This window comes from Scyliorhinus canicula, chromosome 4 (assembly GCF_902713615.1).
Source record: "Scyliorhinus canicula chromosome 4, sScyCan1.1, whole genome shotgun sequence".
In the NCBI taxonomy this organism is placed as follows: Eukaryota; Metazoa; Chordata; class Chondrichthyes; order Carcharhiniformes; family Scyliorhinidae; genus Scyliorhinus; species Scyliorhinus canicula.
The window spans coordinates 196,325,644-196,348,082 of record NC_052149.1 but is presented as its reverse complement, the minus strand read 5'-3'; the positions used below and the strand labels follow the sequence as shown (position 1 = coordinate 196,348,082).

The following is a 22,439-nucleotide window of genomic DNA, read 5'->3' as shown; positions in this document are numbered from 1 at the left end:
AGCTTTGTTTTAATTATAAATTATAGCATTGTCCCAGGGATGAGGGACTCCAATTATATGGATAGAATGGGGAAGCTAAGATTGTTCTCCTTAGATAAGAGAAAGAAGGTTGAGAGGAGATCTAATAAAGGTGTTCAAAATGAGGGATTTGAATGGGAGAAATCATTCCCATTGTCAGAAGGGTCAAGGAATATTAAAGGTGAATGACAGATGAACATGGACAACATGAGCCTTTTAATGGTAAATGATTCGGATCTGGAATGCACTGACTGAGACTTTGGTGGAGGCATTATGGTTTTCAAAAGGAAATTGGATCTGAAGGGAAAAAAGTTGCAAGCTACAGGGACTAGCTGAGTTGGTCTGGCAGAAAGCCAGAACTCACACAGCAGAATGAATTGCCTCTTTCTGTGTTGTAACCATTTTGTGCTTCTACGATTCTACAATATACAATCAGTAATGTCACTCACCATTAAATGCTGCTCAATTACTTGCTGGTTTCCTACAGCAATGAATCTAGTCTCACCTTGGAATAAAATCTGATCATGCCCGTTGCATTCACCGATTCTGTTCTTTCATGAAATCAAAAGAATTTCATATCAGTGTAGTATCATAGAAATTATGAATGTTTGGAACAGATGCATTTCCACAAGGACAAGAACAGATTCCCAGTGTATGCTGCTCTTCTTTAAACTGCATACAGAATCACTGCGAAGAGTTCAAATATTCTGTTTCTTGTTGCTATACTTTTATGCTACATAGGATAGCTGTATTATCACGTTTGTCATTGCAAATGTACAGCAGTGGCACAGTCATAATGACACATTCTTCTTACATTGCTCTTGAGCATAAACGATCACCTCGGCATAGTGCAGAGAGGAAATTTAAGGATGGAAGAGTGGCATTATTAGGAAATTATGTCCAGAAATGAGACCCCAATGTCGCAGGCAATTTAGCAGCTAAACAGACTAAGGGGGAAATAAAGCTGCTAGCGCAGAGTCAGAGGAATATACCCAAACCTGGCATGAGTTACATTGTAGCCATTCAGGAATTCATTAGTGGAAATATATAGGATGGCTCGGTTCAGCACAGGTGAGTTACTTTAGATCCATTGTCCTTTGGGACATTTCTGTCTGACCAGTTCTAGCCCTTTACAGACTCTGATGGCCTCTTTGTCCGTCATTGGAAGGTTAATTGCATATCAATAGCATAGCTCTGTTCTTTTATGTGAGAGACTGGGAAGAGTTTAGAGAGAGAGAGAGAAGGAATGCTGTTTGGAACAGGTACAGGAGAAAGCTTTTGGAATCATTTGCGAAGGTAATGAAAGTTGCCACTGAGGCAGGCTTTGGAAAGACGGTTCAGAACGAATGTCCCTATCAGAAGAAAAATTGCTTTGTAAATGCAAGCATTGTCTTTGCCTGCCTGTTAAAGTGGCATGAGAACTGCATGTTCTGTCACAGTTTTGTTGAATGTGAATTAGTGCATTAAGGTTAAGAAACTACATGCAATGTGCTATTGTTAAGTTGAAGTTGAAAAGTTTAAGTATTGTTTTCTTTTATTTTGTTTTAATAAAGTTTGCTTATCAAATAACCAAGCCAGGATGGCACGATGGCACAGTGGTTACTGCTGCCTCATAACTCTGAGGATCTGGGTTCGATCTGGGACCTGGGTCACTGTCCATGTGACCCCACAACCCAAAGATGTGCAGGGGAGGTGGAGTGGCCATGCTAAATTGCCCCTCAATTGAAAAAAAAAATTGGGTACACTAAATTAAAAAAAATAAAATAAAATAAAATAACCAAGCTATATTTTGTTTCTTATCACACCAGGAACAAATCTTTCCGTACAGTCTTAAAACTTTAAAATATTATGGCCATGGTTCAGTCCCTTAGCCTCTGTTGAAAACTGACCAAGCATCTGTAATAGTACCTGTAGACAGAGCTCAAACAACTTATTGGTCTTTTCAATTAGTAGATAGAAAATCAGAAGGACTCCTTTATGATTGGGCAGTCCATTTTTCCTTTGGTCCCTTGCAATGTAATCATTTGAAGAGGAACCATCTTTATACCATGCCTTTAATTCTAGAATATCTGATGCCTTGGTCCAGTATCTCAAATTTGAAGCCAAAGGAAATAATCAAATTACTCATAAAATATGAAATGTTACACAAAAGCCAAATAAAACTGTTCTAAAACATTTCCAAAGCACTTCTGCTACAAGTACCTCTGATGGTTCAATGGGCAAATGTGCAGAGTAAGAAGAGTCTCAGTTCGACTCTTGGTCTGTGCTAAATTAGCTAATCTTAGCCATCAAGATAATTGTCATCAAATTTATTAATAACATTTAATAATAATGTTTTGCTTCATGTTATAGCACATCAGCAATCTGAGTGATTTGTGTATACTTTTATTTATAAATATTGTGCATTTCCTTATACTGTATATTCAAACTATACATTTCCAACCATTACAAGCCGTCAGTCACACATTTCTTTTGTGTCTGTAATTTATAAAACAAAACAGTGCAGTACCACAGAAATATCAACCAGTTATATGGAGATATGCAAGAACACGGTGCAATATATCACCTTAATTCACAAAAGCTTACTACTGAATCCAAGTAAGCCCAGTAGCCAAAGATGGTGTCCCAGCAGCCTTTGCATTCAGCTAACAGTCTGATGTAGTTCAGCAGTGGTCATTATCTTTATCGCTTATGAGTTATCTTAAGGGACATAGACAATCTGGATGGTCCACAGGGAAAAGAGGCTGATATAGCTTAGTTAGCAATGTCTTTCTATCATTAACTTGGCACTCACAAGACATATGCAAAGCCAGTGGCTCAAACCAGGCTGGGCTTGCTTGTTAAAAGGTGATATTTTGGATGTTAATCCTCTGCAAAATTATATCACAGTGAGGAACAATTGCTCTTCTGGCTATTAAGCAAAAATAAAAATAGAAACAAGGTGAGATACATCCTTCAAAGGGGGATTCTCATGGTTTGGGTCAGGTGAGGAAGAACCCAGAAAGCCCATAAATTGTATTTGTCACAATGACGTCGCATAAAAATGACGGATATTTTCAACCAACACAAAATTACACCATCTTATTGCACATTTAAAAGGTAATGAGTGACAAGTGACCATAAAACTGCTCAGTTCAATGACACACCTTTACGGGGGTCATTGTTCAGCTGGCCATCTGTTCACGTTTGTTGAGAAATCTGTAAGATTTAGGGTCCCTTTTCTTTATATCCAAGTGAAACAGAGGAAAAAAATTGAAGGTACTCTGTTTCTTATTTAATTAACCCTCTGAGGACTGATAAATTAATTTTAAAATTCTGCACTAACATAATAGCAAGGGGCACAGACCACAAAGAGACCAATATATAACACATAAAATACAGTTTTCTGTACCAAACAGTCAAACAATCAAAATATAAATATCCTATCAAGTTCAAAGTGCAGAGATACTGCTGAAGCCCTCAAAGGGTGTTGATGAATTTAACCTGAAATTAGCAATTGATCATCAAAGTAGAGACGGCCGTTGGGGCAGTATTTCATGGAAGAGACAAACTTGTGCTTCAACATCCCAGGAGGGAAACATATATCACAAACTTACTGGGGAGGGGGGTCGGGGGGAAGGTCACACATTGCAAGAGTCACACAAATCTCTAAGGAAAGAATACAAGTCATCCATAGACTATTAGTAATGATCCAATTAAAACATCACACAGTGAATACTGAATCTCAGAGTCACACTTTGTTAGGTATATCGGTGCAAGTCCACTTTACATCAAACTTATCCTGTATAATTCTAAAAGAAAAAGTAATTGCCAACTTCACCAGCCACTGGATTCAAGAGTAGAAATGTGTCCATCGCTTCAGAGTCAGGGGCACTTGCAAACTTAGCGCATAAAATCTCTGCCGAAACCCGCATATTACTGACGCGCAAGGTATCCAAATTTTTCAATGTGCTTTTTCTTTTAAAATGGAGATAACCTATGTTGTTGTTAAATCAAGCAAGCCAATGGTGTCTGATTGTGGTGCAGCTACAAGATATTTCAGTCAGGAAATCTTTAGTATATGAAAGCTTTTTTCAGAGTTTCCATGTGAGAGAATATCAATTTCTTTTTGTCACAAACACCAAAGTTGTTAGTTACACTGAACAGCACAGAAACTGAAGTCTGATTGACAATCTGCACACGTAATACATGCAGGAGCCAGAGCAGGGAGTAATGGGCAAGTAGATCTGGCAGCGGTCAGAGCCCAGGGTGACCAGAAGCAGGATTGTTACCTGTCTGTCCATTCTTTTGGCCAGACAATCTATTTTTTATTTTCAGCGGGATATCTGAAGATGTGTAAAACGTGAGCCTGACACCACAAGTCGTATTATCTCGCTTTCTCGGTATGTCTTACAATCGGGAGGCATGAATGATTTAAGTTTCCATTGAATTTTGATCAGCAGCAAATAACTCATTGGATCTCAAGCTATTTCCCCATCCACTACCTTTGCCCTTATTTGGCTCAGGATTCAGTAAATGGGACCAACCCTGCTCAGAGACTTATGAAAGATGAGGAGAGGGAGCAGTCAAACCCCAAACGTATCCCAAGAACTGTCAGAGCCCAAAGCTGGGATTGGAGAGCAATGAGAGCTCAGGAGCGCAGCGGAACAGGGAGTTGTATTAACCTGGGAGCAGGGTACAGTCTGAGGCCAGGACAGCCCAGAAGCGGAGATGGGAGGGTAGCCTGAGCTTGGGAGCAGTCCTCGCGAGGACCTTGCTTATTCTCTATAGATGGTATTTCCGCAGCAGTTCTAGTTGCCATGGATATTTTCGCTCCGGGAACCTGTCGGGTATTTTAATTTTTAGAAAATCTTGGATGCATTTCTCTAACTCTTCCTCAATTGTCAGTTTCTCTTTGACTTTCTTTTTGCACGAGTTGGATTCACGGGATCCACTGGTGAGTGTCCTCAACAGATCACTTTTCCTGCGGAATTCACTTTGCTGTACTTGTTGCACTGGCCCTTTCTTGGCTGGCCTATCCAATGTCTGGATATTGGGTTGCCGGGTGACGGGGCCGCAGATCACTGTCTCCTGTGGGGAACTGGCCTCAGATTGGCTGTCGCAGCTCGAGGTGGATAGTTCATTGCACGAGGTTATACTTTCGCCGTCCTTTTCGCTTCTGTCATTTCTGCAGCCACATTCACACTGCGGTGAGGGCCATCGGGAAGAACCACCTGGAGGAGTGAAGAAAAAAAGAATACTTTCAGGATATTAGTTTTATCCTTGCAAATCTTTATGACAAAATGCCGCTGACTTAAAGGGACATCGTCTTGCGGAGTTTTTTTTTTACTCACCCCTTCACCTTGCAAGGGACAGCAGCTAGAAGAGTGAGGCAGTTACATTGAAGTAATATTATACACAAGTGGTATGATGGCATGTTCTGACATGATTTAAATCACCGTGATTTTTTTGCTGACAAGCAATGAATTATCCGTTTCCATGAAGATATTACCCCTTTGAAGAGGAAACTTCTAATTCTACAAATATCACTGTTTTCAAAAAATGATCAGGCTTTTCTGTACAGACTCCATCTAAAATGATCACAGAAAATTAAGCAAGTAATATGGTCCGACAGTGTAATGTATTACTCCGGGCGCGATTCAGCAGACTGAAGGTAAAGTCCGCTGAACGACGCATTTAGCGGAGTGTTTCTCGGAGGCTGCAGCGCCGAGAAACAGTCGGCGTTCCACCTGCACTTTGCCTTTTATTTAGCCACGGGGACATTCTCTCCATCGAGGCCATACTTAAAGGGATTTCCTGCTTAAGAACCGCTTCTCGCAGATAGGGCCGCCATTTGGTCCAGCAGCCCAGATCTTCCCGTCCACTTTCAGGCCACCCCAGATTTTTTGAAACCTCGCCTTCTCATCACTCGCAGGGTCCCCCCCCAGACCCAACCCTTGGCAGTGCCACCTCCACTGCCTGGGTGCCAGTCTGACGGTGCCAGGGAAGTGCCACGACGCCACCCTGCCCTATTCCCCGACCACCCAGGGGTCTCCAATGGCCCCACCCCAGGCCCCCTGGTGCCATTATGCCATGTCCACTTTTGTGTGGACCAGTGCTAACGTCGCCCTGGCAAGGTCTCCCAGGTGTGACCAGTGAGTTATGGGCACTGGGTGCATCCGAATAGTTTTGAGATAAAACACAGCTGGCTATTTACAACTCAGAGAAGTGATACCTCATTCAGACATGATGGGAATTTAAGAAATTAAGACTACAGATTGGTAACCCATTGGTGACAACGTTGAAACAGCTTGATTTCACAATGAAGAAGGACAAAGTAGAACATATTTTGGTAGGGAACAGTGAACCACGACAATGTCATCAGCCACTGAACAGTCACTATCCCTCATACAGCACATTGAGGATCCACAGCAAGGTCAAAAGTAGGAGCTCTGGAGGAGACAGTTTGAAAAGTACTGAACAGCTTTGAGCTTACAAGAAAAGGCACTTGGCCATTATGCTTCAATATACAGTTGGTGACTCAGCTGATGATGTCCTGGTGAGACAGGGAGCCAAGGAGGCTTCTGGGTCTTATGGGGAGATTTTTTAAAAATATTTTTATTCAGGACATTTTCATTTTATATACAAAACACAACATTCCATCCAACATTATACATTTTTATCAGGAGATTCTGAGGGTCTTCAATAATTACTTCAGCCCGAAGAATCTGGTTATTAAATTGGTGAGATTCAACCAACAGAGCCAAAGATCTGGTGAATCCATTGATTCATTTGTTAATGACTTGCATCGACTGGCCAGTAGCTGCAGTTACAAAGCTTGAGCTCATTTGCGACCCCATCGTAGTCGGCATGCTCGAGGACGCACTGTTGAAAGTTTTGGCAACCCAAAGCGGATTTAACATTAGAGTCGGCCAACGTGTTTGCCTTGCCCACTAAGAAGCCCATGGAATCCTGCCAAAACAGCAAAAGGGGTGGGAAAAACCCTTCAGTTAAAATGTTCCAGATGTGACATCAAAAGGCAGCATTACCACAAAGAGTGCCCAGCAAGGAGTGAAATGCTTTATTGTGAGAAGACCAGGCATTTTAAACAGATCTGCAGGTTGAAAGCACAATTGAAGGGAAAAGAGCTGGGACAGGTTTTCCCATTTTAAAATACGGCAAATTGACATTCAGGATAAAGATGTTGTGGAGAATTAAAAGACCTCAACATGCAGTTCTGGTCCATTGAGCTAGAAGTCAAAGGATGTGAAACAGAATTTAAACAGGACCCAAGTGCTGGGGTCACAGTCTTGTCAAACAAACTGGGTTAGTTTAATAATTTTGAGATCCAGCAATCAAAGAATGAAGCCACAGGGGACAGGAGATTCAGGCCGTAAAGTGAAGGACCAGATCACTACAACCCCTGGGCCGAAAGATAAAGAAAGTTTTTCAGAATCGGCAACTTTCTCTGCTCAGCAGACGAGCATGTTCGGGATTTGGTCTTCGATAAAGGGTCAACGAGATTATAGGATAACAGCAGAGCTGTACTTTGAATGAATTCCTTGGGTTGCTCTGGGGACTGGGAAAATCCAAAAGTGAGCGTCACATCACACTACTCCTGGGTGGCAAACCTGTCTGCTTATTTTCCACTGGAAGGGAAACACACCTGCTGATCGAGAAAGTCAAGGAGCACATGGACGCTGCTGTAAGGAGTGCTCTCTCCTGTTACAGAAAAAACAAAATGGAGCTCAGAGCTAGTGACTGTCCCTGAACCTAATGGCGATATCAGGTTCTGTGTTGATCTGACACAACTAAACAAAGCAGTTCAAGAAGAGATCTACCCGATGCTTTCTGCTGATGACAGTCCGGTGAAGTTGTTCAAAAGTGTTCTTTTAATGAAGCTGGGGTTCTAACAGCGTCTTTTGCCAGATTCCCCCTTGCACAAAATTCAAGGTTGTTCACAACGCTAATCACTCCCCTTAGTCGCATTTGTTTCAATCGACTTTTCTTTGGCATATCCTCTGCATCAGGACACTTTTGACGCACGATGTCCAACATCCTCAAGGCAGAAAGGACATTATTTTCCACGTAGAACTATAGAATTCCTACAGTGTAGATCAAGGCCAGTCAGCCCACCAAATCTGCACTGACCCTCTGAATGAGTACCCTACCTAGTGCTAACCACTGTGCCACCATGCCGCCTGATCAATCATCCATGTTGCAACTAAAGAAGACCACAATCATAGAGACTGGGAGGGTTTAAAAGCGTTTGACCAAACAGGTCTCACACTCAATTAAAAGAGTTTGCGAGAGCCACCATCAGATATTTGGACCACATTATATGCCAAAAAGGGAAAACGGTAGACTTCCAAAAGACCAAGGTCATTATACAGTTTCCACAAACCAAAGCAGCTGCTGATATACAAAAGATTGTTAGGCATGGTCAAGCAGGTGGAGAAATTCATCATAAATTTCACTGATATTGTCATGGTCAGATGTATCTGCAACAGTCAGGTGGGTGAGGATGAGGTCAAGTATGTTTTTTACTCTTGTTGGTTCCCTCACCACCTGCTGCAGTCCCAGTCCCACAGTCATGTCCTTTAGGACCCAGCCAGCTCGATCTTTGGTAATACTACCAGCCACTCTTGGTAATGGACATTGAAGTCCCCTACCCAGAGCATATTCTTCACCCTTGCCAAACTCAGTGCTTCCTCCAAGTGGTGTTCAACATGGAGGAGTACAGATTAATCAGCTGATGGTGGCCGGTACTTGATAATCAACAGGAGGTTTCCTTGCCCCATATTTAACCTGAAGCCATGAGGCCTCATGGGGGCCAGAGTCGATGTTGAGGACTTCCAAGGTGACTCCCTCCCTATTGTATACCACTGTGCTGCCATTTCTGCTGGGTCTGTCTTGCCGGTGGTACAGGACATTCCCAGAGATGGTGATAGTGGTGAGTGGGACATTGCCTGTAAAGAATGACTCTGTGAGTATGGCTATGCTTGACTAGTAGGTGAGACAGCTTCCCAAACTTTGGCACAAACCCCCAGATGTCAGTAAGGACTTTGCAGGGTCGTTAGTGCTGGGGTTGCCGTTGTTGGTGCCTGGATGGATGGTGGGTGTCCGGTTTGATTCCTTTTTCGTGTTTTTGTGATTAAATACAATATATATTTGAAAGTGATGAATTTAGAGGCTATGAAGATCAGGCTGGGGAATGGGACTAGCTACGTTGCTCTTTTGGGAGCCAGTGCAGACATGATGGGCCGAATAGCCTCCTTCTGTGCTGTAAAGGGCATTAGGGAACCAGGTGGGTTTTTATGACAATCGACAATGGTTTCATGGTCATCATTAGACTTGTAATTCCAGATATTTTATTGAGTATAAATTCTACCACCTGCTATTGTGGAATTTGAACCCACGTCTCCAGATCATTTACCCTAGTTCTCTGGATTACAACTCCAGCGGCAATACCACTATGCCATCTCAGTGTTGACACACTGTCGGGAGTTACAGTTAACCAGGCTACAGAACATCACTTTCCACCCATTTCTGAGATGGGAGCACATTATTCGTCAATACCAATTACCCCACCAGCCTCTGCAAGCAAACTTAGGCAATGGAATTTTACCTCCTTCGGACCAAGTCCCGTGGCAGGGACGGAGATGGGGAGTGTTATCCGCATCAAAGGTAACTGGGGCTTGGCGCCATATTGGGAAACCCTGGCCTCAATACATACGCATTTTCGGTTTTGCGCAGCGGGGCAGGCCGGACAGGTTGCCCCCGCCATCATATCCATTTCTAAAAGGCACCCGGATATAACTGAACCACCATTGAAGAAAGTAGATGGATCCCCTGAAGAAAGAAGATGAACCTCCAGGAGCACTTTGCAGCTGGAAGATCCACTTGATAGATGCTCTCGCCATGCACTGCTCCATGTTCCAGGGTCCATGGTCACTGGAGGCCTCCATCTTAAACTCCAGGAGACACCCCCAAGCCTTGTTCAGGTATGTGCTGGTATGCACAGGCTACATTGGTCCAGCTGTGTTCTGGACACAGAGTTTCTTTCTCACTGCCGCATGGACAACTGGAGGGTGAGGCAATTCGTTGGGCTTTTATCAACATCTCATTAGCAGGTTACAAATCTGTTTCACACCGGCCTCTGGCGAGCAGAAGTAGAAGATCCTTCAAGTAGTTTACGCTGTTGTGAGACCAATCTTTGAAGCTCCTGCCGCATTGCCCTCCCGCACACCATTAAAGCCTCCACAGTCCCAGATGACCATAGGCCGGTTGATTTAACCTGCGGATCACCATACCTCAGGCAAAGGGTAAGATTGAGAATGTTGGGTCTTCATGAATAACCTCAGCCGATACGGGAATTGAACCAGTGCTGTTGGCATTGCTCTGCATCACAGCTGTTCAGCCGACTGAGCTAAATCAGCCCCGGTGGTTATGGGAAAATTCCACCCAGAGGGAATAGGAAAACTCAGCAGTCAGGCCAGATACATACTGCAGTCGGGCCAGACAGTTGGCCAGATTATTTCCCAAGCAATAAAGGTGAGACAACACCGTGAACAACAAAAACATCTGACAATTTTTGATGACCATCTAGTCTTCAACGATAGGCTAGTAATCCTGAGAGTGATGCAAGAAGATATTTTCCAAGAACTCCATGGTGGTCAGTTTGGGATTACTAAATGCAAACCACAGGCACAACAATCGGTATGGTGGTTGGGAATTTTGAATTCTATCTAAGAATTTATTTTGACATGCCATACCTGCACCATGAACAGACAAGAACCAACAGAGCCATTACTACCATCAACATTTCTGTCCAGACTTTGACAAAGGCTATTAATGGACCTCTTTGACTACCTTATAGTCATTGACCATTGCTCTCACTCACTGGAAATCAGCAGACTCCATACCACATACACGGAAACTATGGAAAAAGCTTTGAAGCACATTTACTCGGTTGATGGCATAACGGAGGGGGGCACCTCGGACAACGATACACAGTTTATGAATGAACGTTTCTGACAATTTGCAGTGGAAGATGGATTTCATCATGTGATCAGTTTGCCAAAGCATCATGAGGTGAATGGGGAAGCGGAGAGAGGGGTAAAAATCCATTACAATGTTAGTGAAAAACAACATTGACCTAAAGATAGCCTTACAAGATTCCAGGGAGTCGTCATCAGGGAACGAATTTGCACCAGCAAATCTACTCATGGAGAGAAGACTAAAGATCGAACTTCCTTCACTGCAGCAGCAACTCAGACACAAGGGGCGCGATTCGCCGCTGTTACGCCGGTTGGGAGAATAGCGGGCCGTGCCAGATTTTCACGCGATGCCGGTCCGACGCGCTCCCGCTATTCTCCCAACCTGCCAAATTTCTGTCATCGGGTTTCGCGCGCAAAAGCCTGGAGAATCGCCCGATGCAGCCAAAATGGCGATTCTCCAGCACCCCGGCTATTCTCCAGCCCGGATGGGCCGAAGACCTGACGTCGTGATGCCAGGTCACGCCATCGCCATCCACACCTGCTTTTTAAAGTAGTCGTGCTGGCTGACGAGGAGTGAGGAGGTGAGCGGACCGTCCCGGAGTCTCCGCAAACTGGGGAAGGCTTCCCCGAGAACGCAGCGGCCAGTGGGGGGGGGGGGGGGGGGGGGGGGAGGGGAGAGAGAAGTGGGGGGGGGAAGAGAGAGGGGAAGGGGGAGAGAGGGAGAAGTGGGGGGGGAGAGAGGGAGAAGGGGGGGGGGGGGAGAGAGGGAGAAGTGGGGGGGAGAGAGGGGAGGGGGAGAGAGGGAGAAGTGGGAGGGGGAGAGAGGGAGAAGTGGGGGGGGGAGAGAGGGGGGGCGGGGGAGAGGGAGAAGTGGGGGGTAGAGGGGAGGGGAGGAGAGAGGGAGAAGTGGGGGAGAGAGGGGAAGGGGGGAATGGGAGAAGGGGGGGAGAGAGGGAGAAGTGGGCGGGAGAGAGGGAGAACTGGGGGAGAGAGGGAGAAGTGAGGGGTGGAGACAGGGGGGCGGGGAGAGGGAGAAGTGGGGGGGGAGAGGGGAGGGGGGGAGAGAGGGAGAAGTGGGGGGGAGAGAGGGGAAGGGGGAATGGGAGAAGGGGCGAGAGAGGGAGAAGTTGGCGGAGAGAGGGAGAAGTGGGGGGGAGAGAGGGAGAAGTGGGGGGGAGAGAGGAGAAGTGGGGGGGAGAGAGAGGGGAGGGGGAGAGAGGGAGAAGTGGGAGGGGGAGAGAGAGGAGAAGTGGGGGGGAGAGGGGGGCGGGGAGAGGGAAAGTGGGGGGGAGAGGGGAGGGGAGGAGAGAGGGAGAAGTGGGGGAGAGAGGGGAAGGGGGGAATGGGAGAAGGGGGGAGAGAGGGAGAAGTGGGGGGGAGAGGGAGAAGTGGGGGTGGAGAGAGGGGGGCGGGGGAGAGGGAGAAGTGGGGGGGGAGAGGGGAGGGGGGAGAGAGGGAGAAGTGGGGGGGAGAGAGGGGAAGGGGGAATGGGAGAAGGGGGGGGAGAGAGGGAGAAGTGGGGGGAGAGAGGGAGAAGTGGGGGGAGAGAGGGAGAAGTGGGGGGGAGAGAGGAGAAGTGGGGGGGAGAGAGGGAGAAGTGGGAGGGGGAGAGAGGGGAGGGGGGAGACAGAGAGACGTGGGAGGGGGGGAGAGGCAGTGAGTGGAATGGGTCATCCACCCCCGGATGCAACATGTCAGCCGCCCTGCCATGGCAGGATGGTGACGAGGACACGGCCGCTGGTTGCCCTGTGGCTGATGGCCACAGGCCACTGACGCACCGGTGAGGAGGACGCAGTTAACTGCCCGTTGGATGCAGAAAGTGACCAGGGGATTAGGCTGGCCGCGTGTCAGCAGCGCGACCAGGCCACCAGGACACACAGGTATCCCATGGCAGGCGGCTGCCGAGGTGTCGAATAACCTCCGTCTAACATGTCGTTTCTCTGCCCCCCCACCACCCTTCTGTAGGTGACCACAATGTATTCAAACCGAACGGCTATGTTCAGCGCAGTGGTTGGGGCCGCTGCACTGCAGTTGGACATCCAGCAGCGTCGACAGCGACATCCCACAGTGGATGCAGAAGCAGCTGCAGCAGCAGAGGGAATGGTCGCGGAGTGGCCCGTCGTCGAGCAGCATGGGGGGGAGGAGGAGGAGGAGACATTGATGGTGGAGCCAGGGCGCCAGAGGCGACAACCGAGGCCTAGGGTGTACCGTGCCCGGATCTCATTCGAGACAATGCCGGACATCACCTGCAGGAGGAGACTCCGGTTGAGCAGAGAGACGGTCACACATATCTGTCGCCTCGTGGCGCACCTCGCCCCACGTGGAACGGGAGGAGGACATGCGATCCCGGTTGCCGTCAAGGTGACGGTGGCACTTAACAATTATGCAACCGGCTGCTTCCAGTCTCCGAGCGGGGACCTATCCGGGATCTCGCAGGCATCAGTGCACAGGTGCATCCGGGATGTGACCGACACCCTATATGCCATCGCGGACCGCTACATCACCTTTCCAGAGGACAGAGCAAATCAAGAATCACAAGCTCATGGATTTGCCAACGTGGCCGGGATACCGATGGTCCGGGGGGTCATTGATTGTGTTCACGTCCCCATGTGCCCGCCTGCAGGCAACAGGGAAGTGTTCACAAACAGGAGGGGGACATACTCCATGAATATCCAGGTGGTATGCGACCCCCACATGAAGATTATGCACGTGTGCGCAAGGTTCCCTGGGAGTGTGCATGATGGGTACATTCTCGCGCAGTCGTTCATCCCTGCTCTGTTTGAGGGACAGCCCCCCTGGCTGAGGGGCTGGTTGCTGGGCGACAGGGGTTATCCACTGAGGTCTTGGCTGATGACGCCCATACGGAGGCCTCAGACCAACGCGGAGACCCTTTACAATGAGGCCCATGCATCAACCAGGGGTGTGGTGGAGCGCTGCTTTGGTCTCCTGAAAATGCAATTCAGGTGCCTGGACCGCTCTGGAGGGGCCCTGCAGTACCAGCCTGAGAGGGTCGCTCGCATTGTGGTCTGCTGTGCGCTGCACAACATCGCGATGCAGAGGGGAGATGCCTTGGTGGAGGAGGTCGGAGGGAGAAGCCAGTGGCAGTGGTGCCAACACGGAGGAGGAGGTGGAGGAGGAGGTTGGTGGTGTGTCGGGCGCAGCACGCAGACACGACGCGGGTGCTGGTAATGTCCAGGAGGCTGCACGACGGCACCGGCGAGGACAGCGGGCACGCGATGCCTTGGTGGCAGCAAGATTCACGCGCCGCGCGTGACAGCACCGCTAAACACCAAGATTACCACCTGCATCGGCAGTCAGCACACAACTCCCCGCACACCCGCTCTGCGTACACTGCTCCAGTTCGAAATCACCCTTATCACTGCGGCACAGCGGTATGGCACAACATTGATGGCTGTGTCAGCAGGTGTAATCAGTTCCATGTTGAATGATGACACCCCGCTCTGCGATGAGCTGTGAGCTCAGAATCGTTAGACAAAGTCTGACTCATGGCAATAGCTGAACCATACATCAGGGACGCTCCATCACGTGCCCACGTTGGGTAGCTGTAGGAGGGGGTGGGGGGAAGGGACTGCACACCCGGCACCAAAGTTTCACCACTCGTCAACCCCAGAAACACTCGGTCACCATCACAATCCCCGTGGCAACGGAAAAATCACACGGACTTACAAGTTAGGTGCAACAGTGAGTTTAATGGTTAATATTATGTACAGATGCCCTAGCCCCTACAACTAATCTGTGCCCTTCACTCGTGCCAACTTACTATGTGTTCCTCTTCGTTGCCTTACGGGCCCTACCACTACGTCTAAGTAGTGATACAGATGATACAGCAGGAGTGGAGGCGGACTGCTGAGAATCACGCCCCGTGACATATCTTCCCGTCGGCACTCGTTTCCTGGGGCGACCCAGCCTTGATGGGCCAGGCTGCTCCGCGGGCGTTTCGGATGACGTGGTGCCACCCTGCTCTGCCCGCTGCCCACCCGATGCACCAGGGATGGGACGGGGGGAGGCCGAGCGTTCAGGGACGTCCCGTGATGGACTTAATGGCACCGGCCCCGGAACCTCCTCCTCCCTCGGGGAGCCCGGTGGCCCCCGGCCTCACTGTGGGACGGAGTTGCGAGCGGGGAGGTGCCCCATCGCCCCACCGACACCTGGTACTGCCAGTCCTGGAGGCCTGCAACCGTATCGACCAGGGTACGAAGGTTCGCTGAGATGGAGTCCAGGGAGTGAGACATTCCCGCCAGGGACTGTGCGACCTCAACCTGTGAGTGCGCGACACCATCCAGCACGTGCGTCAGGCGGTTGATGCTCTCCGCGACTGACTGCTGGGACTGTACCATGGCATGCTGGGACTGGGCCATGACCTGGTGAGACTCGGCCAGGGCCTGTAGCGCCCCGGCAATGTCGTTTTGGCTCTGGCGCATTGCTGCCTGTGAGAGGGCAACCCTCTCCAGGGCCATGGATGACGCATGCACATTAAGCCCGACGCCTTGCAGAACCTGACCCATGGCCGAATCCGTTTCACCCATTGCACCGACCGCGGACGCCACCCGTGCGGTGTCGGCCTGGGTGGCTGCCATGAGCGGCACCACTCCCTACTCCTGGACGCGGTTTGACTCCTCTAACTGCATCTGCAGCTGCTGGAAGACAGCCCTCATCCTGTCATTGTGTCCCTGGGTTTCAAAATGCATCGGCTGTGCGGGTGGGTCGAGTAAATCCAGGAACCGGGGAAACGTCTGGGAGCCAGCTGGATGCTGGGCCTGGGCTGCCCTCCGACCGTCCAGCCCCTCGGCTGCTCCGACCTCCACCTGCTGTACCGGCTCAGCTGTGTGGTGCACACCAGACCGTGACCCAGGAGCCTCATCACTTAATTGCCCAACCAAGGCGAGTGTCTCTGGGATGGTGGATGGTGTGGGAGACAGCAGTGCCGCAAGCTCTAGGTCCTCATACATCATAAGATCCGCAGTGTCATCGTCCCAATCATATCCGGCCGCAGGGCGCACGCGGCCCATGTCTGGTTCTCCCTCATGTGAGTCTGCTGACTGTGTCGCCATCATATGTGCGTCCTGCTCGACAGTCCCGGGTTGGGAGGATGGCACTCCTGGCTGACCTCCTGCCGCCCTCTGGCGTGCAGCCCTGGGTGCGCTGGTGGTGGCGGATGTTCGGCTGTGTGTGGCAGCAGACGGCCCTGGATGTTCGGCAGCACGCCCTTGGGAACAGAATAAGATGGGGTTATTTAGACACGCTCGGCCGGGCGTTGGATGGTCCAGTGATCAGAGTGTGAGGGGAGAGAAGATGGATGGTCCAGTGGGCAGAGTGTGAGGGGAGAGAGGATGGATGGTCCAGTGGGCAGAGTCTGAGGGGAGAGAGGATGGATGGTCCAGTGGGCAGAGTGTGAGGGGAGAGAGGATGGATGGTCCAGTGGGCAGAGTCTGAGGGGAGAGAGGATGGGCTGGGAGGGGGTGGGGGGGTTGTCATGCAGGGTTGTCTCACTTGGTTCTGCACCTTCAACCTCGCATTGCGCGACCTCCCGGGTGGCAGATCCCCCAGCAAGTTCCAGTGCCCTCTGCTCAAACACGGTCAGGGGGTGCAGAATGGATGAACCCCCTCCGGTCCTGTTGCGCTCATGGTTGTTGTGAGCAGTCTTGTGTCCTGTTGGGGGGGGGGCATAGATAGATCATGACAATTCGGCAGGTATCATCAGGGCGTTCAGATATTGGCACAGGTTGGGGGGAAAGTTGCAGCTAAACCATGGCATCTCTCCAGGGGGTCGCAGCAGTCATGTGGGTCTGTGACAACTTGGTTAACCATCCTCCACTCAGTCTCGCCCCCCCCTTCCCCTCCCCCTCGTGCCCGGGGAGGAGGTGGGTGATGAGGGACATGGGGGGGGGGGGGGGATTGTTGTGACCCGGGGGCACCCTCTTGGCACTTACCCTGGCAGCCCTGGTGAGGTCGTGGAGCTTCTTCCAGCACTGCTCCCCAGACCGAGGGGTCTTCCCCACAGCACTCACTGCCATGCCCACCTCACGCCAGGCCCGTTGCACAACGCTGGCAGGGTGGCGATGCCCTCTTCCAAGGCAGATGATGCCCCTCCGTTGCTCCACCTCATCGAGGAGGGTCTCGAGGTCAGTCTCACCAAACCACGGGGTGGCCCTCCGTGGCTCCGTCATTCTCACCCCCTCACTTGTTGTCGTCGCTCGCACCCTTTTACGACGCGGAGCAGCGTCATTCGGGCGTCGCTGGTTTTTAGCGTCATCCCCCACGTGTTTCCCGCGGCCCCGCTCCTAGCCCATTTCCGGGGCCTAAATCGCTCTTGAATGGGGCCGTTTCCGGCCGTCGTGAAACTCGGCCGAGTTCACGACGGCCTTTCCGATGCCGCGCGGGAGCGGAGAATCGCGCCCAAGGTCACCATACAAGACCGTGAGCAGGTATGATGTCACGGGAAAACATACAAAGAGGAACAATACAGCTGGTAACAATCGGCTGAATAGAGCAAGAACACTATCCATGTTAGAACTTGGGGAAAAGGTGCGAATAAGAGACTGTCAGTCAGAAAATTCAGCAGCCAGAATCATGCCTGGTATGAGCACCACTTGGCGTTCTCCAAAGAAACAGAAAAGCTCTAATATCCTTAGAAGCCACAAGGAGACAATCATTCCAGTATATCATGATGAGACTGACAAGACAAACTCTAATTCAGGCATCCCAAGAAACGGCACTCAGGTCCAGGATCAGATTGTAGACCAACACACTCAACCGAAATACGCAAGTGAAATCAGGGAGACTCCAAAAGGGAACAAATTGGTACAACCTGATAGGTTATAGTTTTGGGGGAGATAGTGGGAATATAAATAGTTTCACAAAATAATTTAACAGTTTGCGATTATATGTGGGGGTGGAGTTGAAAAAGGGTTAATGGTTATGTTAATTACTATGATGTTAATGATGATGTAAGAATGACAGCAAAGTCAGATTACCAATAGGCTGTCAGAGAGCATGACACAGAACAATCTGCATCCAGAGAACAATCTACTTCCCATGCGGTCTTTGTAAATAGTGTAAAAAATAGTTTTTAAAAATCTATATCAAGTCACTCATGAAGTGAAACTTCATCAAAACAGTTTCTTTCCCCTTTAGATTTTTACTGTATTCAAATTTCACCATCTGCTCCGGTGGGATTCGAACCCGGGCCCCCACAGCATGATCCTGGGTCTCTAGATTACTAATACAGAGACAAACCCATTATGTCACCACCTCCCCCTCATTATAATAAGTAAGGAACAATGTTCTCCATTGAGTTTCATATCATTTGTAAAACAAGAATGACGCAGGGACCACCTGCCAGACGGCAACATCTGGCGGAGGAGCTGCATTAACAACCAGTGCTAGTGGGACAAGACTGCAAGCATGCACAGAGGAAACCTCTTTGCAATTTTGCATCATACCAGCCGCCTCCTTCTACCACAGCAGCAGGCCCCTTGAGCTTGCAGCTACATGATTTAGAAATGCATAAATGTCTGAGAGAATCCGTTTCCCCTGTAGTCATTTGAAATGTGCTGGGAAACGGTTTAAACTCAGGAGCGGCAACGAAGGAGCAGGCATTTGCATACTGTTGGCAGGCATCTGTGTCATTTGCAGCATAATTAGGATGTCAATGTCAGTTTGAGGTAAATGTGACTGCTGCACTGTTGAAAAAAGAAAAAAAGTGGTCAGTTTTTCAATCGGTTTTATTCATACTCTCATTGATTGCAACAGCGAAATTCTAGCTTTTTAAATTTCCCTGATGCTCCAAGCAACAGAGGATGCATAGACGCTCCTTGCTTCTATAATATAAATGGCAATAAGTATATTGCATGGCATGTAACATTTCTGTTCAATCTTGGGTGGGTATGTTATCCACCTTCCCAACTCTAACGAAAATTCTGACTGCAGTAATTTATCTTGTTTCATTCAGCTCGACTTAATTATCTGGCAACTTCCACTTCCTGTTGGCTTGGCTTTCCTGCATTAAGATAATTAAAGATATTGCATTGTTCCAAGAGAGATTTTGTTGAAAATAACCGCCCAGATTTTCGGCATGATGGGGTGACTCTCTGTCATGGCAAAAATGACACGAGAGACTGGAAACCCTAACTCCTGCCCATGAACATGGCGTTTCCCCTTTTCCAGGGGTGGGACTGGAGTCACACTGGTCTTCATGCATGTCCGATTTACAGAGGCAGCTGACCATTTAAATCACCACTAAAGTGAGATTCTGGTGGGCCAGGAATGTAAAAGCTGTTGTGTGCAATGTAGACCAGGTAAGAGCCGGTCTGAACTTGGTGCATTCACTTGGAGAGCCAGTGTATTCATTTTCCACCTGCATACAGGTACTTAGAGTGGACTGTAACAGCCTTCCTGAGCTTTGTGACGTTCTAGCCCTGAAAACACATTAGCCTCTTTTCTATTGATGCTATTTCACATCAAAGCAGCCATACTTAAGTATGTCATTCAAGTATTCTTTCCTCAGTTGTTCGGAGCCACTTCTACATGTATACAGGTTAAAGACCACAATGGATTGTAAGTAAAAAGAACAGACTCAGTTTCCCAGGTTTGTTTTCCTGATTTGCAAGTTGCAGCTTTATCTAACCAACCAGCAATAGGTGTGTGGCAGTGTTCCACGCCAATTCTAACGTTATGATTTATTCTATCCCTTTAGTGAGCAGCCTTGTACGAGGCACGTTTTTTACACAGAGGGTAGTGGGTGCCTGGAACTCGCTGCCGGAGTAGGTGGTGGAAGCAGGGACGATACTGATGTTTAAGGGGCATCTTGACAAATACATGAATAGGATGGGAATAGAGGGATATGGAACCCGGAAGTGTAGAAGATTGTAGTTTAGACGGGCAGCATGGTAGGCGCAGGCTTGGAGGGCCGAAGGGCCTGTTCATGTGCTGTACCTTTCTTTGTTATTTGTTCTTTGTACCTCTACTCCTCACCACCTAGGATGGCAAGAATGAAATCAGCACACGAAGGACTGCAGGCTCAAATTCCTTTTGTGCTACTCCACTGAAATTCCAACAGCAGCTTTTCTGCACAATACTCTGACAATTTAGCAGTCTAAAATGTTTTACTGCATTTCGAGAGACAATAGTCAGTCGTTCTGGGTTGGACCCTCTATATGAAACCTTGATTTAAAATGTAATAATAGAATTGAATTGAATTGAACATCAGCCCAAAAATGAGCAACCCTTTATTTATGTTGACAAAGGTTTTGATTTGCTTACTTAGGTTCTGTTTGAAGTATTAGAATCCATGGCACATTGTATCATTCATTACTGTTAATCTCAGTGGGGCTCTACAGTTTTGGACTATGTTCTGCTCGTTGCAACAGCACTTTTGGAAAGCTTGCTGTTGAACTTATGTGAGTCCTCAGTGTCACATGGATGATGATACATTTCACACAATGGGAAAATCAGCAGGATAGAATGAGGTGATCGGTGCATGGAAGGCCAGATACTTCAGCTCTGAATCTACTGGCGATCAGAGCTCGGACTGAATCTGATTAAATCTGACCTTAAGAGTGTCAATGCAAATGGAGTGATTCATCTCTCAATGGGTCCAGGCATCTTCAAGTGGGTGAAATCATGATTGCTTTTGCCTATTAAATTATTCCCATAGAAAGTGCTCCAATTTAAAACAACATAGATGGGACCAGTAGAGCCTCTCTGCCTATCCAGAGTCACAACTTGCACCATCCCAGAAGATATCTTGTTAATGCTACTGCTCATGTCATGTTCTAGATCAGAGAATACAATTCCGGAGGGATTATGTTGTCATCCTTATGTCCCTACATCTGAAACATTTCAACACAGTAAATATACAGTAACAGCAGAATGAGTTAATGCTATTTTTTGCCATACTGCCATCAATATATGTCAGCAGACGTTTAGCCTGAGTTGAAGATGATGAAGAGTATGATAATACTATTGGGGGATGAGAGGGAGGCAGTTTTGATAAGAGGCACTCTTCACTTGCAATATTTCCCATTTCTTTTTAAAAACAAATTATTGGAATAAAGCTCACAATACAGTTTTTCTGATCCTCCCTGGAGCATCTCTTTCATAAAGTACTAGGGTAAATTCAATAAATCCATGTTCCTCGTGGGAGCTGCATTTGAAGGGAGCATAAGTTGTTGTAACCCTGTCTCTGATCTGTATGTCCTTTGAGTACCTTTCACCACAGGGAGCGTGTGATAGATGAATTTAGCCTGTAATACATCTATCTGGCCTTTTAATATACTCATGAGAAAGACCTTGCAGTGCATTTAAGACTATCTTTTATTCTTTTATAGCTTGTGTCAGACTCTTGAAGCCTTGAATTGTTACAGATTTCTCTACCAGCTGTTGTACTACAGTGACATGTTTCTATTGACTAATTATTTATTGCAAAATTATTATTCATTTGGGATTCTGTGGGCTGTACTACAGAAATCTCCATGGGTTCCTCCTGCCACTTTTCCCATCACAGTAATCACCAGATTTTTACAGTATTTCACCAACATTTCTTTAGATTGCTGTCAGCTTATGAATGATTGCTGTTTCTGTTGAGTCTTACCATAAAGTTTTTAATGACTTGATACATTCCTCAATTTCATTCAGAATCAGCACAGCTCTTAAATGTTGATGATTGCACAAAAGATGAAAATCAGTAGATTGATACTGTCTGTAAACAATTTGGATTGGTTCCTGCATTCCAGCTATTTCATCAGAAAAGCATTTTGCATTTTAAAATATTCATTTTATTATGCAAAAGTGATGTGATGGTTCATCCTTGAATGTGATTTGAAGGCATATAGTACTGAGCCGTCTATGTTAACTTGTTTCTGTACCTGTTCATCTGGAATAATTTTAACCAATGTTTCCTTTTAAGGAAAAGGTTCATTTCAAAACACGAACATTGTTAATGTAAAAAAATTGATGTTGTTGGTTCTCATAATTTTTTTATAAATCACACAGGGGACATGGTGTCCAATATCCTATAAAATCCTTGCAAATGCACAATTGTAAAAGCATTATGGGCAGTAAGAAACAACTCCTAGGCTCGTGCTGGCCACAGCCGCTTGATTGATATCTAGATCTGACTCTGGGTATATATTCGACTGGTGTTATTTAAATCATGAATAACTGGGACCAGTGGAGATCCAAAGAAATTTAGGGAGCCGTACACACAGATCATTAAAATGCAGTTACAAAAAAAGTAATCAAAAAGGCTAATGGAATCAGACTCCAGCATTCACAGTATTTCACTTATTTTAGATTAACGGAATGTTCGTCTTTCTTTTTTTTTTTATAAATGTTTTTATTCAGTTTTCGTATTTTATATTGAACAAATTACAAATTGTTAGGAGAGAGAAACAAAAAAAAAAACAAACAAAAACAAACACG

The 22,439-nt window shown here is 47.5% G+C and overlaps 1 protein-coding gene across 2 annotated transcripts in view; it reads right to left on the bottom strand.

The window, feature by feature from the left end:
• Positions 1 to 2,390: 2,390 nt before the first annotated feature.
• Positions 2,391 to 22,439, bottom strand: part of kctd16b (potassium channel tetramerization domain containing 16b) — a 323,779-nt gene continuing 303,730 nt past the window's right edge. For both annotated transcript variants that reach the window (XM_038795824.1, XM_038795825.1), the window contains one exon: positions 2,391 to 5,231. In XM_038795824.1, coding sequence (XP_038651752.1) covers positions 4,783 to 5,231 — 449 coding nt within the window. In that variant the 3' untranslated portion in view covers positions 2,391 to 4,782. The remainder of the gene's footprint in view (positions 5,232 to 22,439) is intronic.